The sequence below is a fragment of the Maniola hyperantus genome, chromosome 20 (assembly GCF_902806685.2).
Source record: "Maniola hyperantus chromosome 20, iAphHyp1.2, whole genome shotgun sequence".
Lineage (NCBI taxonomy): Eukaryota > Metazoa > Arthropoda > Insecta > Lepidoptera > Nymphalidae > Maniola > Maniola hyperantus.
Window position 1 is genome coordinate 11,385,863 of NC_048555.1, and position 19,718 is coordinate 11,405,580.

At 35.1% G+C, this 19,718-nt stretch overlaps 1 protein-coding gene across 3 annotated transcripts in view; it reads left to right on the top strand.

The window, feature by feature from the left end:
- LOC117992018 (phospholipid phosphatase 2-like) overlaps positions 1-19,718 on the top strand; it is a 28,069-nt gene that overhangs the window by 5,508 nt on the left and 2,843 nt on the right. The window contains exons 1-6 of one of the 3 annotated variants that reach the window (XM_069505468.1): positions 6,624-6,800; positions 11,595-11,694; positions 16,663-16,817; positions 17,198-17,412; positions 17,857-17,983; positions 18,627-18,809. In XM_069505468.1, the coding sequence (XP_069361569.1) occupies positions 6,723-6,800; positions 11,595-11,694; positions 16,663-16,817; positions 17,198-17,412; positions 17,857-17,983; positions 18,627-18,809 (858 nt within the window). In that variant the 5' untranslated portion in view covers positions 6,624-6,722. Of the gene's footprint in view, positions 1-6,623; positions 6,801-8,390; positions 8,698-11,594; positions 11,695-16,662; positions 16,818-17,197; positions 17,413-17,856; positions 17,984-18,626; positions 18,810-19,718 lie in introns of those variants that run through there. The other 2 variants (XM_069505469.1, XM_034979667.2) reach the window with 2 other exon arrangements.

Genomic DNA, 19,718 nt, shown 5'->3' on the forward strand with positions numbered 1-19,718 from the left:
AACTGTTGCATAAATTATTATGAAAATAAATGACAGTTAAAAATCAAATCAAATCAGAAACCTCTGGTTTTTCTTCGTTTGCTTAAAAGATAAAAACCGGTCAAGTGCGAGTCAGACTCGTGCACCAAGGGCTCCGTACTACAGTCGTATTTTTTCGACATTTTGCACGATATATAAAAAACTATTAAGCGTAAAATAAATAAAAATCTGTTTTAGAATGTACAGGTGAAGCCCTTTCATGTGATACCCCACTTGGTATAGTAATCTTACTTCGAAAGTTGAAAATACTAATTATTATTATTTGTTTAACACATTTTAATTTTTTTTGTGATGTATTTGTAATGTTTTTTGTTGATGTCGATGACGGGTTAACTTGAATATTTAAAAAAATATTAGCCATGTTAGACATCAGTACCCTTATTATAAATGCGAAAGTGTTTGTTTGTTGGTTTGTTGGTTTGTCCTTCAATCACGTCGCAACGGTGCAACGGATCGACGTGATTTTTTGCATGGGTATAGATAAAGACCTGGAGAGTGACATGGGCTACCTTTTATCCCGGAAAATTAAAGAGTTCCCACGGGATTTTTAAAACCTAAATCCAAGCGGACAAAGTCGCGGGCATCAGCTAGTTACTAATATTACCTTTTACCCTCTAACCAATGAAAGTCACAACCGCACTGTTTCATAGAAAATAGAAATTCTTTATTTTATTTTGTGTTTAGTTTTTCTGTTTGTTACAACCCTAGTCCTAGTAACGTGCATGTGGCGCCACGATTATTAGTGCGGAAATAATTGGAACTACATTAATTTATGTGATTCAGAGCTAAATACAGAAAATATCGATAGCGCGACTTATTTACTTATTTCTAAGTAAATAAGTAAAATAGTCTTATTTACTTATTTCTAAGTAAATAAGACTATTTTCTGACAAACATTCCAATCCAAATTCAAGTCAAAATTGAAATAAATTTTGAGAGAAGCTGTGAGATTATCTAGGTACGGTAATTAGGTAGGTAGGTCTAGGTAAGTACTTATAGTTTCTTTCAGAAAATTCTTTCCTTACCATTGAGGAAGCATGAAACATTAAATTCAGATTGCTTATCATAATTTACTGAATTATTTAAGTAAGTAAGTAGCAGTGGCGTGCACAGGAGTTCAAGCCAGGGTATGCATTTAGGTATGAACTTATTTTACGGCAGGTAAAATGAAAAATAAGCATTGATTTATTACAATGACGGTAAGCAGTGCGTTTATGCCTCTATGAGCTGCATGCCACTGGTAAGTAGGTACTAAGTAGGTACCTTAAATTGAGAAAAAACTTTATAGGGGTAGTAAAAGTACCTACCTATCGCTTATAACGAAGAATTGCAAAAGCCAAAAACTGAAGTAAATATTTTATTACGAGTTACGATTTACCATTTTCATCATCATCATCATGATCAACCCATCACCGGCTCACTACAGAGCGCGGGTCTCCTCTCAAAGTGAGAAGGATTTTTGGCCATAGTCTACCACCTCGAACCCCCGACCTCCGATTAAAAGGCGGACGTCCTAACCACTAGGCTATCACAGCTTTTTTTAACCATTTTACGCTTTTACCATTTTATAACCATTGAATTATTTTGTATAGTGTGCGACAGGTCGAGATGACAGTCGGGGTGGGAACGTCCGCATACCCGCACAGGCCCCGCGCTAACCCGATGCGGGCGAGCGCGGGTGACGTGCGGGTGTGGGCGGCGTCCCCCCGCCTTATACTTCGCTTGCCATCTCAACCAGTTGCGCACTTATATGTAGGCATCTAGTCCTACCTATCTACCAAAGTTTTTTAACAAGGAAGTTTGTAATTTCGTGATACATGTACTGAATGACCGGATATTTAAGTACATTAGTACTAAAGTGGCGTCTGTCTGTAAAGGTGTAGCTATAAATACATACCTACATAAAATTATAGAAATTCCTCGTACCATGACGCAGTACGCACGGCCCATGGGGTCGCCGCGGCGGGTGAATCAGCGCAATTGATTATCTTTAGGTTATTCTACGTGCTTGGACTAAATTATGGAAGGTATACGTAGGTATAAGCCCCGCAAATTGCTATTGCGCTGGAACCATGTTTCATTAACATCGAAATGACGTCATTTTGAAGTCAGCCGAAATAAAATAATATATACCTACCATCAGGTCTAAACTTCAGTCTAGTGCTGACGTCACTAAAATGGCGGCCACGCGCATTTGTATTTTGCGGGACTTACAGCGGTGATAGCCGAGTGGTTAAGACGTCGGCCTCTAAATCGGGAAGTCCGGGTTTGATCTCGGACACGCAGCTTCAACTTTTCGGAGCTACGTGCGTTTTAAGCATTTAAATAAGTGGTACACGGCAGAAAGTAATGTAGGTACATTTCGGCTTTGAAGAGCGTTGTCTTTGTCACTCATACCTATATATGTATTTTCCTTTTGTCTACACTTACCTGACTTACTACATTATCACTTGCTTTATAGGAACTATGGAAACTGAAAAAATAATTATGTTACAATATAGGTAACTAAGTAACACGGGTAACCCGTAACACCTATCTAATCTATCTGTACCTATAATAAGCGACAGGTCGAGATGGCAATCGGGGAGGGGATGCCTCGCACGCGAGCACAGCAATGCGCTAGCGCGGCTGACGTGCGGCTCTGCGGGGCGTTCCCCCGCCTCATATCCCGATTGCCATTTCAACTTGTCAGAGATCATAATATTATTATGAATTAAAACTTAAGTGAATTATAAAATTAGTCTATTAAGTACCTACCTACCTATAATATTATCTACCTTTACTATTAATAAATTATTTCTAAACTAATAAATTAAAACATGCGTCCTAGATTGTATGTAAAATTATTATACACGAATAGGAATTTATTAAGACAGACAAACCATTTGTAACGGTATGAATTCTAGTCCAAACTTATAAATAGTCCACTTTCTAATTAATTAAGACAGATAAATAACAACGGACGGACGGATATGATTTATAGCTTTATAATAATTAAACTGATATTTTAAACGCGACGATAACAATGTTACCGACACCTTGGCTTTTAGTTCCGCTATTCAACGCTAGATGGCGTTGATATAAATAATTTTTATCAAACATGTTTTATAAAGCATATGTAGTACCTACCTACCTATTATTACCTATTATACTCTACAAACGTGACTGAAATATTTGTATTTATTAGTTATTCATAATATTATTATAATTATTGTCCTTAATATCACGATTATTACAGAGTATGCATACGAAATAAATGGAAACATTTAATTTAATCGATTTCGTTTATTGTAGTTAACTAGGTAGGTAGGTAGGTAAATTATAAACTAAAATCAAAAATAGGGTAAAGTACCCTATATTGGTACGTAACTCAGAATACATAGTACATACCTAATTATCAATTCTATTTTTAATGGTGCACAATATTGTTATTTTTAAACTACTTCGCTCTACATTAGGTACTAGCAATTTAATAAACTTAGTTCTCGTGGGAATTTTGAAAAATCTAGCCGTATTCCTTGTTAACATTACAAAGTGAACTTCTGTGTAGGTATAATTTCGGCTTTCTAGGTTGGGCTTGGGCTGGGCGTTAAAGAGTCAGACAGTGAGAGAGTCAGTTCTTTTCTTTTTCTTATTGAGTTCAATAATGTTTCAAAATTATTTCTCAAAAACCGGCCAAGTGCGAGTCAGATTCGTGTACTCGGGTATTTTTGTTGACATTTTTCACGATAAATCAAAAACTATTAAGTTAAAAAAAAAACTGTTTTATAATGTAGGTACAGGTAAAGCCCTTTCATAATATGATATACCACTTGGTGAAGGTAGTTATCTTATTTTGAAAATTGAAAATAAGATAACTATTTGTTATATTATAAGATTAATTTTGTTCATAAACACATTTTAATATAAATATTTTTTGTGATGTAACCACAAGTGCCATATGCCATGAGACCTACCTACGTCCCAAATTTCATGATTCTAGGTTTTCTTGACAGACACGACAGACGGACAGACATACAGACAACCAAGTGATCCTATAAGGGTTCCTTTTTGCCTTTTGAGGTACTAAACCCTAAAAACCGTCAAAGTCAAATTCATTATTATGTACTGGTAGGTGGTCCTTCTTATTTTGAAATACAAATAATCTTCCTCTGCATACGAAAAATTCTGCGATTCTATGATTAGGAAGTACAGTAAGTAGATACCTACCTATCTAAGTAAATTCTACACAAAGTAATATAAAGTAGGTATTGTAGGAGGTTGGATGTTGCTAAGTTATATTCAAGCCGATATCTGATTATATGATAACGAATAACTCTCTACGATTATCCAATACGTAGATCTTGAGTTATGCTTCTAAGTTGAAATGGATAGTTTCATGTAGTGAATAGTAATTTTTAAGTTGACTCTTTCTGGTTTCATCACAATCACTTGATAATATATTATAATTAAAGTAATTAAATATCATAATCTCCAGTAATTTTAGAATTCATAATTGAAAAGCTGAAAATGAAATAGGTAAATATACAACTATATCATCGGAACGTGAAATAAAATAGCATTCCTATTCGAGGTGTTCTCAAATATAATATTAAGTATTATTATAAAGAAAACATGCCATGAAAACATAGCACACGATTGTTTTAGTCAAGATTTCTAAATAGATCAATGTTTACATTGATCTATTTATAATAGATATCCTAATTTTGACAACTTCATAGAAACAATTTTTGTTTGAAATAGACCTTTTAGAGATACCAGTACAGTTCAGTGGTCATCACTCATCATTCTTTTACTCTATTTATGTGACTGTCTCTCTTTTGAATAACGCAATCCATTTGAAGATTATTGATAACCTTTCGCCTTCCCTGCTGGCAAGCGACGTAAGCGAGTATTTATGGCTTTCTAGTTTCTATTCCTTTTGAATTTATCTTAACAATAACTGGGAATAAGTAATTATGTGTATGTATAATTGATACGCCATTTGCATTTACGCATGTTGGTACTCAAGAACAAGATACAAGCTATTGTTTAAATGGAGAACTAGCCTATGCCCGCGACTTCGTCCTCGTGGACTACACAAATTTTGAACCCCTGTTAAATCCTTTCTTAGCGAATGCCTACGTCATAATAGCTATCTACATGCCAAATTTCAGCGCGATCCGTCCAGCAGTTTGAGCTGTGCGTTAATAGATCAGTTAGTCAGCCAGTCAGTCAGTCAGTCAGTCACCTTTTTGTTTTATATATTTAGATTTGGGACTAATAAAAAGACACAGTACAAATAAAAAAAAACTTAAACTTAAGTTTCTTCTGTAAATTTTATTTTGTTGAATTTGCCACTTGCTCTTTTTCCTCTTTTTCCCTATCCCGCTGAATTTTGAAAAATCTGGCCTCATTCCTTGTGTTATTGTGTACAATAAAAGAGAACCTCCAAGCGCAAAATTTCAGCGTTCTAGGTTTTGGACTGAGCGTTGATGAATCAGTGAGTCGGGACTTTTCATACTTTTCATTATTCAATATTTAAAACCAATGTGGGTATTATTTTGCACAAAACAATTATATTGCCCTATACGATTGAATAATATTATTGTAATTACGTAAAAGTTTGTTGTGCCTACGTGATACTAAACACCTATGAAAGCAGGATAATGTTTATTACTGAAGATAGTAAGTAAAGAGTAACATAATGGTGATGCCTTATTTCGGAGACACTGAAAATTTCCAGTAGGTATCGTAATACTCGACAGTACCATGTTCATTTGACTACAGGCTAGTGGGACATCAGCTGTAGAGGCAACGCGTGATATTATAACGTAAACTGAACACTACCTCTGCTACATAATGCACATATTTTTTGGTTAGGTCTAAAGATTTTTGTGGACAAAATTCAACAAACAAAAGGACCTTGCTCCGTTTTTCATTTTTTACTTTGACTTTAAATTAGGTAAGGATTCTCAATTTGATGCCTATTTTTTATGTCGTCACTCCACAACTCCACAAATCTGAACCGCCTACATTATTTTATTTCACATTTTAAAAGATGGGATCGGTCTCATTTTTTGGTGAACATCTGACGATTGTCTTTTGAGATCCAGAACTAACCTTCCTAACCTACTAAACCTTTTAAATAACTTATGTGTATTATACATGGCGTTTACTAGAATTTTAATAAAAACAACCGCTGGGTTTCTTGCTAGGTTTTCTCGATAGGAAGAGTATTCCGAACCAGTAGTAGATTCACTTGATGAATCAAAAGCTCTTGTTAGATAATTTGGATAAATTGTTCTATTCTATTAAGTCTTAGTTACAGGCATTACAGTCAACTAATCCACAAAGGGACTAACTACTTACAATATAGGGTTTTCCTCATTACTCATCAAAGCTGTAAAAATCAATGTGTAGGTTTGTGGTCAATTATTGTCACATTGTACGTACAATTGGTAAATAGTATAATATGAATTTATATGTATTTTATGATTAGTTAATATTGGACCGCAATTAAAACGATCGTGTGCTCTGTTTTAGAGTTTTTTTTAATAAATAATTTACAATTATTTTAAGCGAAGATTTTGAATTAAGTGGTAGATAATATTACGAATTAAATTAATTGGTTGAATTGAAAAGTGACTTTTGGATTAAAATTGTTGTTAAAAGTGAATTATCTATAACGAAGAGTTGTTATAATGGTACACACCAATTCATTTCGACGTAGTATAGAAGGTTTGAAGAAAATGGCCACATTAACTCGGAGTAGTGTGCAGGTAATTTGAACATAATATACCTAATTCAATCGTCTTAGCATCTAACTACCCACAGGATAGTGCAATCTATTATACGTAAATATAAAACGTACGGTGATTGACTAACTGACTGATAGTAACGCACAGCCTTAACAATGGATCTAGAGATTTGTTAACCCTTACCTACCTTTGTCAATCATGCTTCACACTGTGCGGTAAAGCGACTTGACGCCAAGCACGTAGGTACATTTGTTTTGCTTGATCAAACTGCTTGATGCGAGCTTGATGTGCCCGTCAAGCGGCTTGATAAAGCACTTTTTTCATATCTCGATCACTGTCCAAACCTCGCGTCAAGCAAAAATATAAAATCGCATCCAGCGCGTAAATGCTTGATTCAAGCATCAAGCCAACTTTGTAAATGGTGAAAATGCTTGACTCGTGCAAAAACCATACAAATTTTAACTCGATTAAATTGACAGGTCTGATGAGTAGTATGATTTTCAATGGAGAATATTATAAAAAAGATAAGATCCCTAATTTTAGACTAACAACCTTATTAGGACTGACCGTTATAATTCTATTAACCATAATATTATGCCTGCTTATAATATTTCCATAACAAAAATTTTTTTCAGCCTAATGCCTATTTATAACGTTCTTCGAAAATATAAATATAACGTCACTTGATAGATATGAAAAATTTTAGATAAGCTATATTTGTTTTGTGAGAAATACCTACCTAACATAGATTAATCACGTAAATATGCACTTACTCATTTTTGATATAAACCTACCTACTTACTATTGTAAATCCTTGTATTTTGTGATTGTATTGTGACCGATAAATAATTCCACACGTCAATAATTAATGACGGGTGAGTTGTATTGCTACTTCACTACATATTCATACGCTTTCAATCTTATCAAATAATCGATAAGGTCGATGTATCAAATAGTCCGTTAAAAAACCAAGTTCTTGAGTCAATTACTACCTACTGTCTCTCTCTCTCTCTCTCCGGTCGTTCCTTCATTGCTGAAGATCGTGGTCCTGGCAACCTGCCCTCGAATGGATTATCTGTTTCCATCGGCTTCTGTCGGTTGCCATTTTCGCAATGTGATAAAATCCACACCTACTGTCTATTATTACTGAAATTCGAATATAATAATGACATCATTTCTTTCTTAAAATACTAGACAATTATTAACTTAAACCAGTTACAATAAATTATGACCTTATCTTTCGATAAGTGTTAACTTTATTCTTTTTCTCTGACTACGTTGATCTGTCATCTTATCCTTTTTATAATTCGTCATCAATATAACTTAAATGATACACCTGAATTATTATTTCAAATGACGATCACAAACCAAACAAAAAATGAGGACATTAAAAATTCAGAAAAAATTGTTTCCATTTATAAACTATCTATTAATAATTTAGATACAGAAACGTTAGATAGGTACTAAGTGGTGGTAAAAAATACTCATACATAATTGAAATAAATCAATTCAAAAACTTGGCGTTTCCACTACTACGTTTCCAATATGATAAGATATCAATATAATCTCCCTATTAGTCACAATATTATTATATCGGTCTGTGCAATTTATTCAAAATATATGACGCCAGTAAACGGTGATTTAGTCCAATATAAAATTATTGTTTTTAAATTATTCAAATCAAAGAATCTATGAATTTAGTATTCTATTGTACTAGCGTATACTACAAACATTAGTTCTTAACTATAATTAGTGCTTTTTTCAAATATTTGTAATTTTATATGACTAGTGTGTACAGTGTACTGCAACCACTAGTTCCATATTAAAATCAGTGTTTTTTTTAAATAGTGTTTGTTCCTTGATATAATAGGATTTTTACGTTAAAATGCAGTCATACGTTTCTTACGGATCTGTGCCGGTAAATACCTGTGTAAAATTTCTTTGGAAAATATGATTAATTATTAATTAACTACGTCAGATATAACTGACCTAATTATTAGTAAGCAATACGTATTACTATTACTACTACGTAATAGTAATTTCGTAAGTAAAATGTGGTTATAGTAAAACTGTGACGTATTTTTTGTCATAGTAACCTTAACAGTGAATCAGCTTGGTTATCACTTCAAAGAATTTAGCGAGTATTTCTTGTAAAGGAAGGTTTTAAACATTTTACTATAACCATAAAATAATTTGCTATGGTTTTTGTAAGAGGTAAAGTATGTTAGTTTGGACGCAGGGGATAATCTCCAGAACTAATAATCCGATTCTTGAAATTCTTTCACTGATAGATAGCTACATTATCCTTGAGTGAATTAAATAGAAATTAAATTGAAAAATGCTTTATTGCACGCCATCATAAAAGAAACACAAAAGTAAAACATTACAGAACAAAATTAGTAGTACAATAATTTGGCGGCCTTATCGCTTTGAAGCGATCTCTAGCAGGCAATCACGAATGCTACCTACCTATAGGCTGTAAATTATAACACGCGGTGAAGTCACGGGCAAAATCCTGTAGGTGTTTTATAAATCGGATAAATGTGGATAGTAATATCTATTAGATTAATTTATGATCACTTTTAACTTTTCTCAACCTTTAGGTCATCCAAACCTCCTAATCTAGATTGATATCAATCAAGCATACACTTTGATAACCTAATTTCAATCCTAGTTATAATCTTCATAATATTTTTATAAAGTGTCTAAATTATATTTAAAATTATATCTTTGAAATTTCTGTATTGATAATTCAAACATCATTATCATTAATGTAGATCTAAAAAGAACGTAATAAGAACTCTTGATCCAAAACGCTCAAACCAAATTGTCTTTTAACGATTCCCATTTATTTTAAAAAGCCACTCTCTAAGATAAATGATAACTTTTAACCTTGCCAGAAAGGGTCACCGCACACATAAGACTTAGTATCGGCAAAGTTTTGATTAGTTTTCGGTCTCATATCAGACGTTGCACGTTTAACTCCGTACGGGCGTTTGTGCAGTCATCCGCGATTTCACGGATCTGTCAAAAAATACAAATCTAATGTACCTACGTATTTGTATGACGGCCACTTCGAAGAATCACGGATACGAACCGAATACGGATGAGTGCACAAACGTCCCACATTTGATAGTAAGTATCACAAGCTAAATGAAGCGTAGTTCTTCAAATAACTTCGCATATTCTAAAGCACGCCAGTAGCAGAGATTTAGTGAAGCATGACATCTTTTATTTGATGCACTATCGAAGCAATTTTCACGCGATAGCAGTAAGGCTCTGCGGTTATTGGCTACTATCACTTCTATTCTACGATGCCTATGAAATGCACGTTTTTGCAAAAGCTTTCACTTTTGGAAGTTTATGCAGCTTAATTAACACAGCTGCAGCTGAAAAGAAGCAATCGCTTACCTCAGGCAATGCTTATGTAGAAAAAGTCATAGAATCGCTGATCGTTGTCGATACTAAATGTCGTTTATGTGTTTTGGCTCAACCAGTCGTTACTCAAAACGTCTGCCCTCAAGCCCTCTAGTATTTAAGGTCAACGGTCCTAGAAAAGGGCGTGCAAGGACACGAGTCGAGCCAAGGTCAGCCTGACCTTACCCGCGATCGATATTTATGTAACAGAATCGGAATTTTACGTTTACTTATGTATACCTATATATTTGCTTTTTTCTTAGTTTGCTTAAAAGATAAACGAATCGAAGAAACGCGTAAGCGACATGATTTGCATAAGGCTTTAGACCTTTTGGAGTTAGGTTTTTCACTCGTATCACGTTTTCATTGTCAGTTCACGGTAACAAGGTCGTACGGGCCACGTATGCACTATGCACCCCCTTACGCATTTCAGCTAGAAGCTACTAGTTTATCTTTTCTATATAAGGAAAAATGGACTATAAATAAGTACTTAATATTGTAAAAACACTGAAAGGAAGTTATGTGCATTTAAATAATATTTGTTATACGGTTGACGGTGAAGGAAAACATCGTGAGGAGACCAGTTGGGCGATTGTCTAAAACCTGCATCAATCATTATTACTATCTCAATTGTTCTGATTGGCTGAATTTGTGCGATTCTTGTTGCAACAATACATTGTGGCCAATAGTGAGCGAGCATTAACCAATCAGACATGATTGCGATCGTGACATTGTAGCTGTCAAACAACTGCGGTAGAGCCACTGTATGTCTAATGTATGTATAATGTACTCTAAGAGATGTGAATTTTGCCAATCCACACTTAGCCAGCGTGGTAAGCTAGCCCCTTCATTTTAAGTGGAGACCCGTGTCTCAGAGGCCGACGTAAGATGGTGATGAATATAATGAAAATCATATAATTCCTCAAGCTCTTTTTTGAAGCTTATTTACATCTAATATTAATTTTATCATTAGAGGTCACTTTCATGTGGCTATTGTACCTATAATAATTTATAGATCTTTATACATACAGTATTTCGATGCTACTTAAGCTGTTAATATTAAACAAAAAAGTTATCGTCTATAGTCTGTACATTGGTGTTCATACCCTAAAATACCAGCTTTATTTTGATCTTAGTCTTTTATATATCAACAAGATGATGCCCGCAATTACGTCCGCGTGGATTTAGGGTTTTAAAAATCCCATAAGAACACTTGGATTTTTCGGGGTCAAAAGTAAGTAGCTTATGTCCGTCTTCACCAAAATTTCGTTAAAATTGGTAAAGGAATCGGCCGTGAAAAGGTAAAAGATAGATAGATATATATTAGACAAAGTTTGGGATAAAGTTTCGAATGTTATGAAGATTCATATTTTGATTTTGTTTTCATTTTTGTTCCAGAGAAAAGATGTGGAGTCGCAACTTATAAACGAACAGAATAGTCAAAAGAAACACAGATTACGGTGGTTCCTGGGTGTCGATATACCTCTACTAATAATCGGTAAGTTTAATCCCTTGTCTTTATATGAGAAAGCAGATAAAGAGTTTATTAATAACTAGCTGATGCCCGCGACTTCGTCTGCGTGGAATTAGGTTTTTTAAAAATCCCGTGGGAACTCTCTTATTTTCCGGGATAAAAAGTAGCCTATGTCATTCTGCAGGTCTTTATCTATACCCATGCAAAAAATCACGTCAATCCGTTGCACTGTTGCGACGTGATTGAAGGACACACCAACAAACCAACAAACCAACAAACCAATAAACCAACAAACAAACACTTTCGCGTTTATAATAAGGGTACTGATATCATTGCATGTTCTCTAACGTTAAATAATAATTATAAACCGACTGTTTATGTCTATAACTATGTAGGTCGAACTCAACTCACACGAAAAAAAAATTGGTGAACCCGTTTACGAAAATCGATTAAAATATCGATTAAACCCATTAAGATGCATCGAGCACCGTTCACTGACTTTTAATCATAAACCATGTCGATTCAAAGACAGTAAGTAGGTAGGTACCTACCTACCTACAAAATTACTAATCAATAGCCAAGTTTATAGGTAATTCGTAGTTATAAAATATAGCGGAGCACTTTAATTAAAACATAATAATCGTTAATCATTTTGATCTACGGACTTTTAATAGATACTTAAAATAAATTATTATCACAGGCGATAAAGTTTTGTTGTCACTGCTAGCGCCATCTATTGTCGAGTAGAGTTCTCTCTTCTTGATTTACTGTTGTAGGGTGTCAAAGAAAAAATAAGTATATACATAGTAGGTAGGTTAAACTTATCAATTATCTTATCTAATTATTTTTCTGTAACATTCTATGGCCGGCACTATAGACGTTCTAAAATCTAAGGGCTTTGTGTAGCACGTCGCTTACGCGTTTCTGCGACTAGTCACAGAATAGGTACGTCATCGCTGCGCATAAAAATTCCGCTATGTGGTAAAAACACAAGTTTTCAGGAGACTATAAATATTATATTATATCTATAAAAATGTTATCTCTTGAACTAAGTAGCATAATACACGCTAAAGACCGGATTTCTGCATGGCAGTCACACATTAGCACACGATGCCTTTAAGACTGAACAAAAAATTTTTACAAAAAAAATAAAAACCGACTTCGATACACAAACACTAAAAATTTAAAAATAATTTAATTTATTACCGAATATATTATGTATACAAGAGTTAATATAGTTCCATAATAATACTTTTTGGTGCCGGTGCCAATTAGCTATAGCTGCGCGAATCGTCTAGACTTCATATTTTTATGGCTGGACTCCACAATGGCACCTCATTGGCACCGACCCCAAAAAATATTATTATGGAACTATATTAACTCTTGTATACATAATATATTCGGTAATAAATTAAATTATTTTTCAATTTTTAGTGTTTGTGTATCGAAGTCGGTTTTTATTTTTTTTGTAAAAAAAAATTATTTCACAATTTTTAGTGGCCCCATGGAATTATGCTATGACTGGTTAAAAATCTACTGTTTACTAAGCTATTACACTGATCGCGAGCAATTTACTCTTATCCGTTGAGGAGTTCCAGTATCTATCTTCGAAGATGTTCATCAGATCTTCACCAAATTTAAATGGGACCAACTTTGAAGTATACCCTTTCAAACAAAAAAAGAATTTTCAAAATCGGTCTAGGCGTCTTCGAGTAATCGGGGAACATACATAAAAAATAAAATAAAAAATAAAAAAAAAGATTCCGACGAATTGAGAACCTCCTCCTTTTTTTGAAGTCGGTTAAAAATGACATTAAAAGCAAAAATTAAAAAAAAATACATAGGTATGGTTCTGATTGCTTAATAATTGATCTAGTTACCTAGTTCTCAAAAAAGGAAGATTAGATATTCACTAAGTACCTACGTAACTATTAACAATGATAGATTGTACACAGAGTGGGTAATTCATCTGTTGACTGTCTAGTCTGAAAAGGATGCACCTGTGATGCAACACTAATAACCTGATCGTCCCGGCCACATTGTAAGCCACGTGTGGTTACGGACGACAAACTCATGACTCTTAAAATAAGATAATAGTCTTTAAATCTATTGTAATAAGAGCTATTAGTTAAGTGATGAACAGCTTTCATGCGCCCAGGGTACGTAGCGTTTTGTTATTTAATTATAAACTTTATATGCTATAAAATAGAATCTAAAGTTCTCTAACCTTAAAATTGCTCCCCAATTCCATCCACATTGGAAGCCACGTGCGGTTTCGGGCGACAACACTGTAAAACCTCTATGCGCCTAGGGTTCGTAGCATAAAGATTTAATCGAATGTAAACTTTCATCCATCCATCCATCAGCCTGTTTGCGTCCACTGCTGGACATAGGCCTTTCCAAGAGCGCGCCACCAAACACGGCCTTCCACCTTCCTCATCCAACCGCTCCCCACCACCTTCTTCAGGTCATCGGTCCAGCGGGCGGGGGGTCGTCCTACACTGCGCTTACCGGTACGCGGTCTCCACTCCAGAACACGTCTGCCCCATCGGCCATCGGTTCTGCGACAGGCATGGCCTGCCAAGTGGCAATGTAAACTTTATAACCTACTAAATAGAGCCTCTATTTCACAGAAGAGAACACATTGAGTTGTTCGAATTGCATAAACCAATTTGAATAGAACTGCAGTTGATAAAATGCGCATCAGGCGCATCTAGTTCAGGGGGACTAGTAGGTACGGAAGTTGTGACTATAGTCTAATGTGCCTAAAGAGGAAGTCTTTTCAAAAACACGATTTGTCTTGTAATTTTTCGTATAGGTAATATTTCGATACCTCTGAACTAAAATTGCTCGCACATCTCTCTCTACATAGTATAAAATAAAGTCACTTCCCGCTGTCTGTATGTAAGTATGTAGGTTTTTTTATTTTTATTTTATTCATTATAGGTATACGCTTGACCACAATCACACCTGATGGGAAGTGATGATGTGGCCTAAGATGGGACGCGTTTACCGAGAAGATGCCTATTCACTCTTGTTTTAAAGATACCCGGGTTGTAATTGGTAGGAAACACATATTGCGGAAGAGTATTCCAAACCTTAGCCATACGTATGAGGAATGATGACGCAAAACGTTTCGCGTGTAGATGGAATGTCGACGACATAGGGATGGAAACTCGCCCGACGTCTTGCGGTTCGGTGGTAAAATGCTGGTGCATGAAAATTGGTATTTGGGTTTTCGGTCTGTAAGTGTAGTGTTCATATATGCATTGGCCGGCATTTTCCGAACTGCTAACGTGTACTGGAGACTTAAGAGTACATACACAGGGTACATAACATCGTGGCATTGATATGGACGTTGGCATCGTTAGCCAATTGAATCGCCGAAACCCCCGCTTCCGCCATTTTCAGTTCAAAGTCAATGTCAAATTGCCAGGATGGTACAATTGCGTAATTGCGGAGGTCAAAATCTGCGAACAGGAACATTGTGCTTTTGACTCCTTTGTTTATTATCTTATTAAATTCAATCTTACTAGTCGTCATCTTTCCTCCGTCGTCGTATCCTTACTTATTTATATCATATATGGTAATACTAGCTGAGACTAACGACTTTGTCCGCGTGGATTTAGGTTTTTAGAAATTCCGTAGAAACTCTTTAATTTTCCGCAATATAAAGTGGACCTATGTCACTTTCCAGGCCTACTATACCCATGCAAAAATCACGTCAATCCGTTGCACCGTTGCGACGTAATTGAAGGACAAACCACCAAACCAACAGACCAACAAACTAACAAACCAATAAACCAACATACCAACAGACAAACACACTTTCGCATTTATAATAAGGGTACTGATTCAAACACCAGTTACAATAGTAAAATGTATAAGACTCAATAAATCATTCATCCATTCATTCATTCACATTCATTCATCGTCAACCGATAGACATCCAATGTTCAACATGGATATCTTGTAGGCTCAATAGAAATAGGAAGATTTTTATTCAAATTAACTTTTATAAGTGAGTGCTTTTGAATCTTCAACTGAATGTACCACGTTACAAATGCCCTTCTCACCGAAACCAACCAACAAAAACTCGGTGGTCCTCTATTCAAAGTTACAGTTCTTCGCATTTTGCAGCAATGCTGCCAGCATCTCGGGTACAATCTTGATGAGGTTTTAGATTTAATAACGTATATATTTTAGTTTTTAATCTTAATTTAGATTTTAGTTTATTTTATAGATTAGTTATTATTATTGTTTTTAAGTCAATAATTAAAATATGAAATGCTTTTATATTTTTCTCAAGCACTCCCCCTAAACTCGTCTCACACGTGCGGCGTGCATGTCAGCTTAAAGATCACGTGACCTTAAAAAGAAAAAGAAACACCGTGTCTTAATTTTTTGCAGATCTTCGTGGCGTTGATTTTATCTTTGTTTTGTTTAACCGAGTCATTTGATTTAATTATATTCTGCGTTTGCAATGCAATATTAAGCATGTTTTCTTCAAGCACAGATTTTATATCTGTTTCGCCGAAAGTTGTTTTGAGATAGAATATAAAATAATGAGAATAACCAAAATTAATTTACCATACCACAATAACTTTAGGCACGTTTTAAACAAACTTATACCCGTTCATCCCATACAAATGCATGTACGTGTTTAAGATATAACTTTGTTAAGTTTTAGTGGTGAGACCGTATAAACTTCTATCAATTAATGCTTATAGAAATAATACTACCTTTATAAGTTACTGACGGTTGGCCCCAACTTCTTTTATTAGAATTAGAATTAGAATTTACTATTTTTATTTGTCTAAACTCTAATATATTTTCTTGTGAATAATGAAACTTAGTAGTTCCATATCCAACTCTTGAACTATTACCGTCAATCAAGATAGGTTCAACTGTTTAACAATTAGGTATTATGTTGTGGATGTTCGTTATTTTAATCTGCCTCTATATGATTATAAATAGTTGTTTTATTTACAGTATCTCTGCTCATTGGCCTCTTCGAGTTCGGAGTGATACCACACTACAAGAATGGCTTCTTCTGCAACGATCCTGCTCTTTCTTTCCCCTTTAAAGGAGACACAGTGTCCATGGAAGTCATTGTGTCGACGATAATACTTTTCCCTTTTGCACTGGTAATTATTTCATCTTTTTTATTGTTGATGATTTTAAGCTTGTTTCGTGATATAACGACATAACCTTTTCTTTAATGTTTATCATTTTATTGTACCTAATTGTATTTGCAATGCCCTGACAGAGTTTCACGTATATTTAGCTTTACGCATTCACCATCAATTAATGTTCACGAAAGCAAATAAATAAATCTAATCTAATTTTAATTTGCCATTTTTTTTCTTTGACAAAACTTTCACATACAAACAGATTATTATTTCTAATTTCTCTTCGTGTATTTTATCATTTTTATCCTCTCACTGTGTTGAGGATCGCTGTTACTGAATGATTTTATTATTATTAAATTCAATCTTATACCTTTTTTTATAATCTTTGCTTACAGATCTTCATCACTGAAATAATCCTCTTCGACTCGAGCTACACGATGCGAACGAAGCTAAACTATGTCTCTCGAAGAACTGCCATATTGTATAGGAACTACGTTTATGGCATGTTCTTCAACCTTATGACCATTGAAGCCATGAAAGGCATCACTGGTAACCCGAGGCCCACTTTCTTCGATATCTGCGAACCGGATACCTTGAAGACTTGTAATGGGTAAGTTCATTATTATCATCCTAAACAAAAATAAAAATAATTTATTTAACTTTCACAGGTGCTTTCGAATTGCCAAGTGAATCTACCACTAAACAAAATGCCCGTCATACTGAGACGAACCAGCAAGAAACTGGCAAGAAACAATTTTGTGATTGCAGTCCATTCCAACCTTTTTTGGCACAATATAATTACCTATGTAGTAGGTACGGAATTGTATAAAATACTAGTTTTACGAGAATATTTTTAATAGTTTCGGATGCGTAGGAGCAAATTTTCAAAAATATCGTATTTTATTCCTATGATTTAAATTTTTTTCCAGGTAGTTTGTGGTATTCCTCTACCCCTCTTTCTTGCAGTCATGGAAAGGCACTTTTTCATTTATTTATAAAATAATATAAGCATTTATATACTAATAATTATATGATGTTTATTTCTTCTTTACAGATCTGAATACGTCAGCACGTTTGAATGCACTTCAACGAGATTTCCTAAATGGTACCAGACTGACTCGTACCATAGCTTTCCTTCAGGACACACTTCTCTGTCGCTGTACTGTGGATTCTTTATGGCTGTAAGTTCATCCCTTGTTGATCCCATCATGTCAGTTCACGCTCACGAACCTGTATGTTTTATGCCCTGCAAATTTGAAATGGCTTAAAACGGTACAAGTACCGGTAGCAAGTATGCCTCTCTTATCGAGAGTTACATTTTTGTTCCGTTTGCCGTGGAGACCTTGGGCCATGGAGTCTTAGGGTGAGATCTATAGAGCGCACTCTGACTGACTGACGCACACCAATGAGTCGGTGCCATTTTGTTTGTTCAATGGCCCTGTCCATACGAAGTAATATATAAGTCAACTGAAGGTACTTTAGTTTTCTTGTCTAAGGGTGAGATCTATAGAGCGCATTTTGACTTTGCTTAGACTTAAGACAGAGTTAAAACGAGACAGAGCTATATCTCTCACATAAATCTGTCTCCTTTTAACTCAATCTTAAGTCAAAGTGCGCTCAATAGATCTCAGCCTTAGTGCTAAAAAAATTACGAGACATTTTAGCCTTTTCTAATTATTGTACAAATCATGCACGCTTGAAATGGTGCCGAAAATTCTGGCTCCATTTTCGCGTTGCATAGCCTGGCTAAAAATGAGCCAGCCTTTCTGTCACTAGACGAGGGTATAAATTAGTTTCATTAATTTAATCCTCATTTTGTTCCAGTGGTACCTCCAACAGCGAGCCTTCAACTGGCGCCACCGCACCGTCTTCCTCGTCCCCTTGGTCCAGCTCCTCTGCATCACGTACACAGCAGTCTGCTCGTTGACGCGGATCACTGACCACAGACACCACTGGTGGGATGTCCTCGTTGGTGCTGGCATTGGTGTCGTCACTTTGTTGTTTTCAGTGAGCATTGTTTTTGTAAAAGTCTCTACTTCTCTTTTTTAGCCTTGACCTCTCTTTCCTTTTTTTTTAAATTTTTATTGTGTTGGGTTTGGTATTGGCTTGGGATTGACAACAATCATGCTTAAAAAGGAATGATGAGGACTAAGTTGGAGCGCGCTTGCCTAGAAGGTGCCTATTCACTCCTGCTTTGAAGGTATATTTAGGTTATACGTGGCAAGAAATACGGACGCGGAAAGGGTATTCCACACCATAGCGGTTCGTATAAGAAACGTACCAATCGAGCCTTGTCCCATTATAATATGAGGTTATCTCTGAATTTTTGTGTACCCATAGTATTTTGATGTCAATAAAATATCATTACCTTTCATTTCATGAAATAAAAATTTCAAAGCTTGCAAGAGAGACGAGTTCCACCAGTTAGAGGCTTTGTTAGAGATTGCTCTAAGTTGCAAGATAGATACAACTGGGATGTTCTATTCAGATAATGATTAATTGAACTTGATTGATTTCGATTTTGATTTAATTTTTGCAATCAACCACTTAACAAAGAACAACTGCCTACCATCGTTTTCGACTTTTTATTTTTTTCTGAAATTGTGAAATGGTTTGATTTTAGTTGTATCAAATTATGACCATTTTGTTTATCTTGGTGTTTGTCGTCATTTGTTTGCTTAGGATTATAGTAAAGTTCAGTACCTAATCCTGATGTATGAGGATTAGGAGGACGAGTTAGTTAAACAGTCGGTCCTTGTTAGCTGTTTAACTTACTCTTAGTTAGTGAAGTAAACCAACAAACGAGGGGACCTAATTAAATCCCGCATTGTGTTGTTATATGTGGTCAAATTAATTTACAGACTCGTGGACAGAATAAATATTTCATACAAGTTTGCTCAGGCCAATGGCCTCTCA